The following is a 13,913-nucleotide window of genomic DNA, read 5'->3' on the forward strand; positions in this document are numbered from 1 at the left end:
TCTATCAGCTCACACTCGAACCTCATATTTTCCAATGCCTTTTTCCTGGTAAACAACAATTAACAGAACAAGACAGAAAAACAATCATTCCTTTCGGAAAAAATGTTTTTAAAAATCTGATTCTCTTTTTAAACATTGCTCATGAACCACTCTGTTTTCTGCTTTCCCCAAAGCTCTACATTTGTTGTAGTATGTTCCCCCATTCCATCCCCTTAATATTTAGATCATCTGTCCTGATACATGTTTGCAAATTAAAGCTGGTTTGAGATTATAGTAAAACCATTATTTTTAATAGCCCATTTCAAGGGCAGCGCTAAACACTGCAGAACACGCATGTTCCTCATTACTGCTGAGCAGACAGCGGCTTTTGCAGATTAATTTGTAACTGGGAACTACTGTAAACAGATTTCACCAGAAATCCCAAGGAATAAAGGGAATTGGTGGTGGTATTTGGCTCCTTGTATTTATTTATTGTTTTAGAAACCTCCCGATGGAAAGCACGTTAACCGGAGGGGAAAAGCAAGCCCCCTGCAAGAACTCTTGCTCCAGCCCGCTGTCTCCTCTTCTGTTTCACTTCTGATGGGGAGAGGGGGAGGGCGGTCAGGGTCTTCTCCTAAGGGTTAGTATTCAAAGAGCAAGAGGCTCCTTTCATGAGAAACAAGGCCCGCCTAGCTACTCGGGGATTTCAGGACCCTATTTTTAAAACTTCAAGTTGTGTCAAGAAAAAGTGAGGCGACTGCCTTTCCGTGAAGTTATTATTATATACTCAAAGGGGCACGGGGGCGAGCGGGATGGGAGAGAGAGATTGAGATTTAGTTTGTCCGGGTCCTTCTGATGATTTCCTTTAGTCTTTCTCACAAGTTATTCAGTAGAGAACAAGACCGATAATGATGATATTAATAAAATAATAATGATGAGGCTAAATAATCCCCCATCTCTCTAGACACATCTGCCAAGATCTCGGAGAGAAAGTGTTAACTCTTCTGGCTCGATTTGGGGAAGAGAAGATCACGTGCAGAAATAGCCCTAGCCCTGGCCAGTGTCTGCGGGTCCGGACCTCGGGCGCGCCCGTCCCGGCTGAGGCTCCGGAGGGCGCGAGGCGGAGGGCAGAGCCCGGCTGCCCGCGCCCGGCGGGCGGCAGCGGCTTCACCTGGGTGGCTGGAGCCGCCGGCGCCGCGCCGTAATTCGGGGCGCAACGCCATCTACCGGCCGCCTGCCGCCCCTGCAAGTACCCAGACCTTGAAAGTCGCCCCGCCTCCCCCACCCGAACCCAATATAAGGGAAAACACTCGGAGGCCCTTTCCACGAAATCCTAATTTAGCCAGGACCTGCCACTGATTCCACACGACCTTTTGTTTATCCACCGACGTTTCCTCCTTTTCAGAGCAGCTTTGTAAAGGGCAAGGAGGTGGGGGCCGCGCGGCTGGGGAGAGAGATTGGGGCGCTGAGCTCTCAGACCCCCTGATCAGGCCGCACTGTCTGAAGCAATCGGTTCCCCAGATTACTTGTATTTAATACACAATGCATCATAAAACAAATCCCTCATCCTGACAGGAAGAAAATAGAACAGCTCATAGCTCGAGCCGGTCCAATTTATGGCTAAATTAAAAAAAAAAAAAAAAGAAAAAGAAGGTCTCCGACAATGGGCAAGTTGAGGAAGGGCAGGAAATCAATGGCAGCAAACCGGGGGCTCTTAAAGGTTCTCAAGCGCCGAACTCTATGGGAATATCTGCCCGGGTTTTAGGTTATTTACAAAGGATTTTTCCTGTCCTACCTACCACTGCTGTGCGATTTTCCCTCAAACAATGGCCATTATCTGAAATAACAGTTCAATGTCACAGATAACAGGCCACCGAAACGAATTAGTCACCACCTCTTGTCATTTTCTCTCCCCCACATTCCTCCCTTTTGTTACTATTTTTGTTTTTAAATCAGCATTTTGGGGAAATATAGATCTACTAGATTTACACGTCTATTTTGCACTTGGACCAAACAAAAAGGGGACTTGCTTTGTCCCCGTTTGCAGATAAAGTTTACCATAAGCGCGCTTTCCATGCCCTCTGCCTCCAATCCTCCCCGCATGTCCCTTCACTCGCTTACTTTGCTTAACTTTCCACTGTTGAGTCGAGAAGTTGGGTTTTGTCCATTCGTATTTATGAATGGAATTTTGTGATTAAAAAGCGTTGATTTCCATTTAACCGGTGGATTTTACTAAATTTTCCAAGGTTGGCTAAAGTGAACGCATAGACACTTTTATTTTGCAACGCATTCCCTATATCTTTTTTCCAACGTCGTTTCTGAAACACGTTGAGAAAAATTAACCATATATACTAGAAAGTTATTAATCACCATATAGTACTGATCACCAAAAACAGCATTTGTAATGGTAAGAGTTTAAAAATAATCTGCGTTGTCAAACTGCGTAATTCCACTTTTGGTCGTTCACAGTGTTTTAATTAATGTATCAAAGAATATGGCAAAAACTCACCAATCTTCAATCTCTCTAAGTTGATAATACGTTATTTGGGGCAGGTTATATGCAAATAATGTTTCAGATTTGTAAACTCCTTCTTTGAAGAAAAATATGATTTGAAAAAGAAGCATGCTCTTCTGCTGACCTCACTATAATAATACAGGGAGTAAATTAGAGTACGAATTTCAATAATAGTAAAAAAAGATGCTTAGCAGAAAACTGGAAATGGACATGTCAACTTTTCACTCTTGGGCTGCTGTTGTCTGAGAATTTCTAAACTAATTCTGTTTAGCATGAACCAGGGTCTCTATATCCTAAACCTCCTTCTCGCCCCCTTAGCGCCCCACCCCCAGCCTCCGTGCACACACCCTCACATCCCCAAAAGCACTTCTCCACCCCATCACTCCCATCCCCCCAACACACACACACACACACACACACACACACACACACTCACACTTGTGCTTTCAGGACACCGAAACAGAGGATATTTCCCTGGGGAAAGAAATCCTGCCTGGCGAGATCTCCCCATTGGTTGTTTACCCAGAGAAATCTACATGTTTAAGGGGGATGGTGCATCCATAATCAGTCTGTCCCTATAGGACTTGGGTCTTGGCGACCTTTTTGTGACCTCTCCCGCCAGAGGAGGCTGCTGTCACTTTAAAAATTTACTGAAAGAGGAGCCCGTCTGGCTTCCGATCACTCTGGGCGGCGGGAGATAGCTCCCTTTCTCCCTCGCCCCGGGTTCTTTCTGGATGGCCGAGCAGATCCTCTTTAAAGAGACAGTTCATGAAATAGAAACCCGGCGGCTGAGCTTGGAGTTGCGAAAGGGGACGCTCCCGTGAGGGTCTGGGACCGGGGAAGGAGCTGCGGAGGATCTGAAAGGGGGCTAGAGCTCCCCTCGCCTCCCCAGGCCCCCCACCTTTTCAAACTCTCCTCCTCCAGCCTGTTTCTCCCCCCCACCCCCTTGGAACTGGGAGAGAGAAGTGGAAGAAGTTTTAGTGGGTTTCAGATAACTTTCATTACACATCGGGCTGATAAGAGCAAGAGAAAGTGAGAAAAGAGGGAGGTGATGTGAACCAGAAGGAATAGCCCCGAGCTCATTTAGGAAGGGGGAAAAAGCCAAAACACACCAAACCCGGGTCACCCAGACGAGAGGAGACTTCAATTCTGGTCTTAAAAATACACTGTTGGCGGACAATAAATCTGAAACGCGTGGTCCTGGCGAGCAGATCCTAGAGACGGACAAAGTTATCAGAGAGACCCGTTCGGAAATCGAGACGCGAGGCTTTTTTTTTTTTTTTTTTACATCTCGAAATGTTGCTCGGGATCGTTTGAAAGGATTTTCGTGCAGGAAAGCTGGGGGCTGCTGATTATTTGTTTGTTTTAATTCTTCTGTGATTGCCTTTTATTGCTGAGTTGAGGCCATAGAAATCTTAAGGTAAGAAAACTCACTTAAAAAAAAAAGTCTTGGTGATGTGCATAGTTTGTAACTTCGGACAGTTTCCTGCCTGGGCACCCCTTCTCCGGGGCGCCCCCCGCCCCCAGCCTTCTTTTCCTACTTGCCCGCAGTCTCGCGGAGCCCAGCTGCTTATCTGCGTTGCCGGGACTGGCGATTTCCTTGTTCCTCCTGCGGAACGGTGCGGTCTGGACGCGTCTCCGGGGTGGGTCGTCCGGCCTTCGGTGGGTCTCTCTGCCGGCTATCGGCCTCTTTTCCTCGAACTCTTCTCCTGCTTCCCCTCCCTCCGTGTGTCTGTCCGTCGGTATCAGGGACTCAGAAGGTGGGGTTGCCAAAATCTGGATTCCTGGCACCAGCCACGCGACTTTGGAGCCGCTTTCGGCCGGGTTCCACCTTGCCAAGTAACAGCTTTGCTGTCCAACATCGTGTGCTGCTTCGCGAGAAAGTCACATTCGGACCTTTTGGCTAGATTGTGGGGATTTTTTTTTTCCTTTTGCTGTTGGTTTTTTGAAAGGGCCTTTCTCTAGAGTCCACCTAAAGGGAATTCTTTTTTTTTTTTTAAAGCTATCTTTGGAACTTGACAGCTTTTAAAAACACAGGAGTGTGTTAGATGAAATGATGGAAGATGTGTTGTTACTTAATTTTATTCGAGATTTCCGAGACGATTAAGACATTTGGGAGACAAATGCAGTTCTGCTAGCAAATCAAAAGTGGATAATTCACCCAGGGGGGAAACGCTTCTGGAGAAAGTTCAGCTTTTTGTCTTGGGGCAAGAATATTGAGAGTAAGAAAGTTAATATGTTGGTGAAATATTTGAATAATCATGTAATATATATGTAAAAAGACATTCTTTGGAAATGAACCTGTTTTTAAATTAATTTCACTGTTGACAGTGGCAATGGCAATAATGTTAACACGGAATAAAATTACACCTAGAATTTTTATGTGCAGTGTATGCAATACTTAAGTCCCTTCCCCCGCAAAAGGGAATGCTGGAAAGCTAAGGGGATAGATGATTTTTGACTTTAAAATTAACAAGTTTTCCACGTCTTTCTGCAAATATGAAATGGAACTGGTGTTGCATTTCAGTGACTTCACCCTATTTCCTTCATTAAATATTTCTCTAGTGTGTCAGTAGAGCTGCTCCCCCCCCTTCTTTTTGCTAGTCAAGGAAGCCAGCAACAAAAGATCAACCAGAAACCAAACAAGCCAACCAACAAACAAAACAACAATACCAACTTTATGCTATTTTAAAATGTGTATTGCTCTCGTTGTTTATGCTCCTTCCAGACATCAGAGGAGGGGGGAGATCTCAAATTGCAGTTTGAGTTATTCAGCATTGAGAGTTGAAGAAGACAACTTAAAGTTTGTGATTTTGTAAATAAGAAATTGCTAAAATCTGTCCTGGCTCGAGAGGGTGTTTAATGTAGACTGTTGTGGTTGTTACTGTGCAGAGGTGTCCTTGAAAAAGACTTGATTTGTGTGTGTGTGAGTATGTGTGTGTACCAATTATTATTCCTATCTTCTATTTTGATTTTTCTTTTTTAAATTGTGGGGCTACTTAGTGCCCTTTAATTGCCTCGTGGCCAAAGGCTTATTCCTAATACCTCTTGACTACAGCCCTCAGAGCACTGGGCTTCTTGAAGTTTGTGGTGAGTTAATGACTTGAATCTGCAGCTGAGTGATTACCTGAATTCTGTGCAATACTGCTTTTGGTCTATATACCCGAGAATTTTGTTTTAACTTTTATATAGGCATAGATGCAGCCGAGTGCTGTGGGGGGTATTGAATGCCTTAATTTTTGTTCTAGGCTGTGTTGTTTAGTCTTTGATTGGAAACTTCCTCAAGTTTGCATTAACTGATTGACATTAACATTATGAGTCTTTCCAGTTAGTCACCATCAGGTCAACAGCTCTGCAGCTTTTAATGTTGATGGTTAAAACATTATTGCTGCTAGTGAGTCAGAAGAGCTTCCTTTAAATACGCAAAACCTTAAAAATGGATGTTTCCCATTTCAATTTTTGTTTAATAGGTGTCCTAAGTAATGATTAATATTTAGGTTAGGCCAAATGTAAAATCTCATGAAAAATAATACACCACCCTATAAAATGATGGCAATTTATTACAATATTCTTATATATTTTTAGTGGTTCATCAGCCAATTTTGTTATTTTGCTTACTAAACAGAAAATTGACACATGTATTGGCATGTGTTAACTAAAACATTAGGTTGCCAGATTTGGCATGAGTGTAATCCAATCATTTATTTTCATTTGTTTTTCTTTAGTTTGGTCAGAAGCATCTATGAGAAAAATCTTACTATCTTCTTCAATTAAGGGTGTGATTTGAATCTTTCATGGTAGTGAAATGCAAACTGAAAAGGAATTTAATACTACCTAGGTTAAAGATTTTTAATTGAATTAATTTAACCTGCGAAAATGTTAAAGTGTACCCTTACATAGGAAGACTTAGAGCTCGAAATGTTGGCTATTCTGTTTGGAAATATTACGTTAATGTATGCTGCTCAATATTATTTTTTGTAAAAATCACATTGGATAAAATTAAGGCAATAGCACTCATTCATGCATAACAAGGAAACAAGCATTTTTTGGAAGCAATTAATCAGTTTTTGTAATAATTTACACTTGCTTTGTTCCTTTAAAAAAACAGTACATTGTCACTTCTAAGATAACTTATTATTCCACCTTTATTGATATGCGTGCTGTCTGACTTTTTTCTTTGAAGGATTCAAAGGAGGGACATAGATTTGAATAAAATATTTTCAAGCAGTTAACCATCCTAATGAATGAACTGGTGTGGAAATTGATCGTTCTCATCTTCTTCCTTCCAGATCTTAGATGAGTTTTGCAATGTGAAGTTCTGCATAGATGCTAGTCAACCAGATGTAGGAAGCTGGCTCAAGTACATCAGGTTCGCTGGCTGTTATGATCAGCACAACCTCATTGCATGCCAGATAAATGATCAGGTATGTTGTAAAGATCTTCTTGTCTTTCTCTGAGAACACTGAAGTGTGAGTGAGGCCTCAAGAATCAAAAGAAGAGTGAGCTGTGCTAGACCCTTGTGGCCTGTTGGTTGATATGGTGAAAGGTAATGCACGAATATAAGGAAGATGCAGAATAAAGTCATTTTCAGTACTGGTTTCTTTCAGTACTACTTTTTTGGGTAGTTTATTCACTTTGTGCTAGTATACTTCATAAATACTCTGTTTTTCTGAGTGTGATTGAATGATTTGAAAACTGAGTACTGTTTATTGTCAGCTGTTCTCTACCTTTTTCTTCTTTACCATCATAATAGGGAGACATTCACAGAAAGTATTGAGCTAATCAAGAACACTATGAATTTATATAGAAATTGGAAGTGATACACTTGAAATATTATATAGATTTTATTCGAAATAGTAGGTAGATATGATCTATGTGCGGACGTATCTGATTATGCATTTTATATTGATTTGCCTAATTATAAATGAGAAACCCCTTTAGATTAGTCAAAATACTCTCTTTTTGTATATGTGAAAAAGATTAAAAATATCAGTGCTGAAAATGCTTTATGGAGGCCCATACAGTGGGGCTAACTTTAATAACAATGACTATGAAATAGAGATCATGAAAATATCATGAAACATATTTTGCACTCAATAAAGTTAGGTTATGAATCTTGTAACTTAGTATGGCAATATTTAAAACAACAAGAAGTTCAGCCTGTTAATTTTTGTTTTAAAAACATTGTTGGGTTAGCATTTAATTATGTTATCATCATTTCTTTCTTTTAACCCAATGGTTACCTAAATCAAATATGTTTCAAAGACCGTACTAAAATGGTTGCTTGGCAAACCTACTATGAAAAGCACCACCAAGAAAAAGGAAAGTTCAAGTTAGATGTTTCCAATTGAAAGCTGTTAAGTAATGCTAGCGTCATATGGTCTAAGACTCTATTTCAATCATTGTTATGAGATTATTCTTTGGCATTTTACCAGCTACCAGATAATTTTTAATGACTCAACTATATAAGAGGTAGTAAATTGTAAAATTAGGTTTAAATGAGAATCATTTGAAAATCTTCAACATACATCAAAAATAATAAACCAATCAATTGTTTTTTTCCCTTTGCCGTAAGAAAACAAGAGGCATTATTGACAAAGGAAAACATTATTAAATTAGCTATTGATTGTGAGCAGAAAATATCCCAAGTCTATCATGTGAGTAACTGTCAATATCAACAACAAACATTTTTGATTACCCACTATTTACAGATGTGGGAAATACATAGGTGTTGTAAATGAATGAATTGTTCATGTTATATTTCCTGAAGAAAATGATCTGGAGGACCTCAAAAGGCAACTATAAGATGAAATAATGTAATTGTATTATAATAATTATTTGCTATCCGTATTTACTGACAATAGGAGCTATTTCCTTAGACAGATAAAACTGTTGTAGGATGAGTGAAAAGATGGTTTAAGAATGGGACTTACGGCCAATTCGTTTTTTCATTTAGTGGTTGTGTGTCTAATATTTTATAATAACTATATTCTTGTCATTGGGAATCTTGATTGCATTAAAAAAGGGAAACTGTTTTGCTGTTCCTAACCATGCAGTAGATTGCTTATTAGAGTAGGCATTTATAATTTTAGCATAGTTGCTCTTGAGGTACACCTTGTAAAATGCATTGTTTTCAAAAGAAAATATGCTGGTTTCATACCTTAATAAATAGCATGTTTGCTTGTTTTAACTGAAGAACCAGGGAAAATAGTTAATCAGGGAAAACATAAAAGGCCAATATTAGACCATACCTATTATTTCTGTAAGTACTCATTTTAAAGTTATGTACTATGCTGACAGAAATCTAAGATGGGAACAGAGTGCATACCAAATGACATAATTGTGAAACTGACATTACATGGTCAAATAAGTTCACCCACAAAGTCAGAGGTAAAAGTCAGATTTGTTTGTTAGGCATATGTGCATACAGTCACACAGTCCCGTTGACAAGAAAAAAGAGAACAGACACCCAAAGAGTGTGTGCATGCGTTATAAACATATTCATTTATAAGCTTGTATGCATATTTCTAAAAGCCAATTAAGGCTAGCAATTCTAGACTGCTTTGAAACGTGAATGCTGTGCTAGGTACAATGATAAAAGAGCTGACTAAAGAGATTCTCCAGGTCTATTTTTTCGTTCTCTTTTTCCATGAGGAATAGGACCTGCCAAATGGTGAATAAGCACAACTCATCACATAATGAATACTCCCGTTATGTGAGATATTATTTAATATTCAGATATAAAGAGAGACCCTGGATCAGGAGTGGTTATTAAACATTAACAACGTCAACTCACCTGCACAACACAAAAGCAAATGAGGCAATCTACAGGAAATTGTAAGAAGGGTTTCTCTTTGCTCTAATTCTCAGATAAAGCTCAAGTTTGTAAAATGAATGTTAACAACAAGACAGGTATAAGTCCTGGCCTATGAAAAGGAAGAATTTCAGATGAATCTTTCAACTGCAATATAGTCATTGTAGTAATTAGGGCATCTAACAAAGAGGGGAAAAGATGACCTAGAACGAAACTAGAGTGTATAAATTATAGTTTATTTTTGCAAAGACACACATTTTTAAAATTCTACTGTTAATGATAAAGTTGAATCAATTTGGACCAATTCTATAATGATGTGGAGGAGTTCCATAGAAGAGAATAAATGTACTTGCTAAGATGATAATACAGATTGATGATACTGGGACAGTGAAAACATGTATACTGGATAAAACTCATATTTGATTTATTTAGGGGTAGAGAAGTACTTAGAAACAGCATGGATTTTGATTTTCAAGTAAAGTTGATAAAGGATGTAATCTATTTTGTATAATAAAAACAAAAGTCATTCAGTTAACATGTTCCTAAAAACTCTCTACAAGCATTTTATTTGAGGGGATTTTCCTGAGTTTAAATTTTCCAAGAGATTTCTGCAAGTTATTTTATTTCAGATTATTTTTTCAGACCAGAGTTAGTTTTGTGGCAGCTTTCTTTCTTGACAATGCTGCCTAGAAAGACTTGAGTTTATTGTTTTTAGATGTCTCTCTTATTTCATGTTTTCAAAATTACTGCAGTAATGTTTTTGGAGATAGAAATTCTGAAAACACTGGAATAGCTGCTAAACCATAATTTCTAAGTAGCTGCAGCTTCTGACTGATATCCTTATTCCCCCCTGAAAATATGGTACTAACTGTAGTAATTTATCTTTGTAGAGGAAGACCGCACCAAAGACACTAGTAAATTAAGACCACAATCACACTCAAGCCCTAAAATAGGAGATCCATTAAAAACACATAAGTTTCTTTATCCTTGAAGTCCTAATTATTTTTTCCCATGTTCCTAAAAGTTTCTGTACAGTGCTCTGTAGCTGTACTGCTGTGGCACAGAGTTTAGCTGGAAATTCTTACTGAGACAGACAATCCTCCAATATTTTTACATTTGAACAATCTGAAATTGTCCCTGTTTGCTTTCAGGAGCAAGAACTGGCACTGAGAGGTAGAGCAGGGCAAGAGCAAAAGCAGAGAGTTGGATGACGAAAGCTCTTTCCAGAACAGTCCTCAAGAGGACCAAATAGGCAGCGGCAGCATGAAAAAGGTTTCATTTACATCTGGAAGCACCTATGTGCTTAATGTCAAGTAGGCCAAACACAGAGCTGATTTACTGAGGTTTTTTTTCCTGGATATTTTGATGTCCTTTCCTTTGACGTCTTGCAGATATCTTACTTTTACAAACCATTTTGATGGGTGGATGTAGTGTGTTGGTTTACATTCGGTGTCACCTGATCCCACCTTTCCCTCATCCTTTGATAAGTTTCTTCATACCTCCGCATTTCTATGGCCACCACCTAAATCAAAGGCAAGATGAATGACAGACACCCTATCCACCTCAAACAAGGCCAGCTCTCATCTATGACATGTTCACATGTTTCGTGTGCTAATGGAATAACTCTTTGCACACAAGTTTTCCTCAAATACTTCTTTGTGGTGAAACCATATTGGTTGTAACCAGCCAGATCACTAAGGCACAGTTCACGTATTTAGCCGGCTATTTAGACTTAAACAAGACCTGTCTTTCCACTCATGACAATTAGAACGATCTGGGCGTGTGCTTTGTAGTAGTATTTTATACGTGTGAATGTATTCTGCATCATAGGAAGGAGCACGATTTCATTCACACTCCTGGCCTGCTCTAGCATGGTCTACAAGTGGAATGAAGTTCTCAGAAACCCAAGAAGTTATTAATCTTGTCATTTACACAGGTGATAAGTCCTTTTATTTTTAAACAGGCCCTTGACAGTATTTAGCAAGTAGAATGAGAGAAGTCTGCTGTTCACTCTGAATACAGAAAAATGTGTCGATAAGAGGTTGTGGAAGGCCTGATGTATATTTTGAAGAAATAAGATAGAGAAGAATGAGCGCCTCTCAGAGAGTACAAGGTCAGAATTCACGTAGAGGACTCTGCCAGCTCTCTTGTGGTTAATGAACAGCAGCAAGATTCTACAGTGTTTTCAGTTGGAACAGACATTGTTCTCGTTTGTGCTTTACCTTATAAAGTTTTAACTGCTTCCAGGACGTTCATGGCTGAATTGGCACACCCGCTTTCCCTCTCCTCAGGTCCACGTCAGTGGTTCTATCAGACTGCTGTGACACCAGAGCACTATTATTATTGCAAGCTTATTATGGGCTCAATTATCAAGTTATTTTCTTTGGCTTTTTACTGAGGAAAAAAAATAAGTTTTCCTGCATCATTCAGTTAATGTGATTTGTGAAAAAAAAAGCAGGGAAGATCAGCTATGTAAAAAACAAAATGTAATTTGTTAGCCTCTTTCCACTTTTTAAAAATGTTTGCATCAACTGTCAGGTAATTTGTTAATTTGCTCTTCCTTTACAAGGATTTCTGCCCACATTTTCTGTGACCTCTTTTGATGTTAAAATTATTATTGGCTTTGGGCATTTTCTTTGCTTTGCTTTTAAGTCAAGTTCCACTTTTATACCAAAGTTATGCTCTGCTGTTTTAAGATGAATGCCAGCTGGCAATACCCAGAGGCTGGCTTTGTGATCAGTGCCTAAGCTGTATTTGGGGGGATGTTGTCTGGCTGATAAGTTACTTCCTTCACCCGAAGATGAAACTGTCTCAGACACAGTTTGCCATTTGATATTTACATGATAAAACAAACAGCAGCCCCCCCCCCCAAAAAAAAACTTACAAAAGTTTCCCTCATGTAATAATGCCCGGGATGCAATGCTGCCGTAACCCTACACAGACTAGGAGTTTTATTGAGATTCACAGACCACATAAGTTGAAAATGAAGATGACCTGAAGCACTCTGTGCACATTTTAAGTAATTAATGTTTGCATGTACACAACACCTTTCATGCAGGAAGATCTCAGAGCATCACAGTCATACTAGACTCCAGTTGTTTCTGGAATGGTGCCACGAGGATTGTGGTCAAAATGCATTACAAGCCATCAAGGAGGAGAATGTGTTGGTCAAGGACACAAGAAAAGTACCAGCCTAGTGAAGAACCCAAAGATGAACTTCAGCTTTCTCATCATGTAATGATGGAAAACATTCTGAAACTGTTCAGAATGATCAGTTTTCATAGAATCAGACAAAATGGCCACATGAAAGACAGGTAGCTAAGGGGGATTTCCTGTGGGGTCTATAGAGAAATCCTTAGAGATTCCTTGAAGGGACAACTTGCAAGGCTTCCAGAGTGGGGGCACTCTAGGCTCCAGGTATGATAACAAGTGGACCTCATCACTGCCCTATTTATGCAAACTAAAACCAATAGTCAATTCTATTTTGTTTCATCCAATAAATTATACTTGGTTTTCTCTTCATGTTATTAACAAAGAGAGAAAAATGTGGTGGGAAACACTTCTCCTGCATTAATTTTTTGGCCTGAAAATAACCAATGGATACATACTTTTCATTTTGGAAGCAGGTATAGAAGACAGTGCCTGATGTTTCTCAATTAACATTTTCTAGTCTTTAGACTGTCACCCTAAAGACAAATACAGGAGAAACTAAGGAAATTAAGGTTGGTTTGCTTTGGCAAAGCTTGGCCATGATAAAGCTTTTATTCCGTTGGACAAATATCTTTACTTTCTGTCATCAATCTCTGTCTGCTGAAGACACTTCTAGTTATCTCTTACTAATTAGGCTTAGAATGTATAATGGGGTTCTTCTTCCAGAGGCTAAAAACTTGACATCTCTCCTGCCCCCCTGAATTGGGGTTTCCCACTTTACTGTGGGTAGATCAGGGGTCGAGGCTGTATTTCCTAAAGCCAGTGCATATGTACACATTGTCTCCATGGACTTTATGTCACCTCTCTGCAGCACCAAGACTGACAGATGTGTTCATATCAAATGTTGACTTTGTTCAGATGGGCAAACTGTCAACTATCTCCCCTCCCAACCACCATCCCAATGTTCAAGTTCCGTTCAGCTTGTCCTAGTCTTTGGAGTGGTAGCTTGAGTGAAGCTATAGAAAATGAAGCGTTCAGGCTGAATCTTGGGAGCTGGGAGAGGAAGAAATCAACTGTCAACTTCAAAGTGAAAAGAGCAATCGTCTGAAAGAGTTGTCTCTCAGTACAGATTTTGCAGGAGTATGTTTCTCTATTATTTCAATTATTACAACTTCCTGAATAGGTTGAAGGTCATTCATAATTCACACTTCTGTCATTTTTAGGCATGCCAAATGCAGTCTATTAAGCATAAATAAAACTTCCAGTGCTTGACCAGGAAAAATAAACGGGGATCCATAACAATGAGGCCTTGTTCATCTTTTTAAAAGTAAAGGATGTGTTTTCTTTCTTTTTTGTTTTCCTTCTTGCACAGTGAATTTTTCTTCTGTTTCAATAGTGCAAACATAATACTTTAAATCGATCCAAGTATAGCAAACTAGACAGCAAGGCTGGTCT

At 39.5% G+C, this 13,913-nt stretch overlaps 1 protein-coding gene across 30 annotated transcripts in view; it reads left to right on the forward strand.

The window, feature by feature from the left end:
- The window catches only part of MECOM (MDS1 and EVI1 complex locus), a 533,659-nt gene that overhangs the window by 468,034 nt on the left and 51,712 nt on the right, over positions 1-13,913 (forward strand). For 20 of the 30 annotated variants that reach the window (XM_014846458.3, XM_014846457.3, XM_014846455.3 and 17 more), the window contains one exon: positions 6,784-6,918. In XM_014846458.3, the coding sequence (XP_014701944.2) occupies positions 6,784-6,918 (135 nt within the window). Of the gene's footprint in view, positions 1-2,942; positions 3,915-3,951; positions 4,717-5,565; positions 5,585-6,783; positions 6,919-13,913 lie in introns of those variants that run through there. The other 10 variants (XM_070509498.1, XM_070509503.1, XM_070509499.1 and 7 more) reach the window with 8 other exon arrangements.

Source organism: Equus asinus, chromosome 5, assembly GCF_041296235.1.
Source record: "Equus asinus isolate D_3611 breed Donkey chromosome 5, EquAss-T2T_v2, whole genome shotgun sequence".
NCBI classification, from domain to species: domain Eukaryota; kingdom Metazoa; phylum Chordata; class Mammalia; order Perissodactyla; family Equidae; genus Equus; species Equus asinus.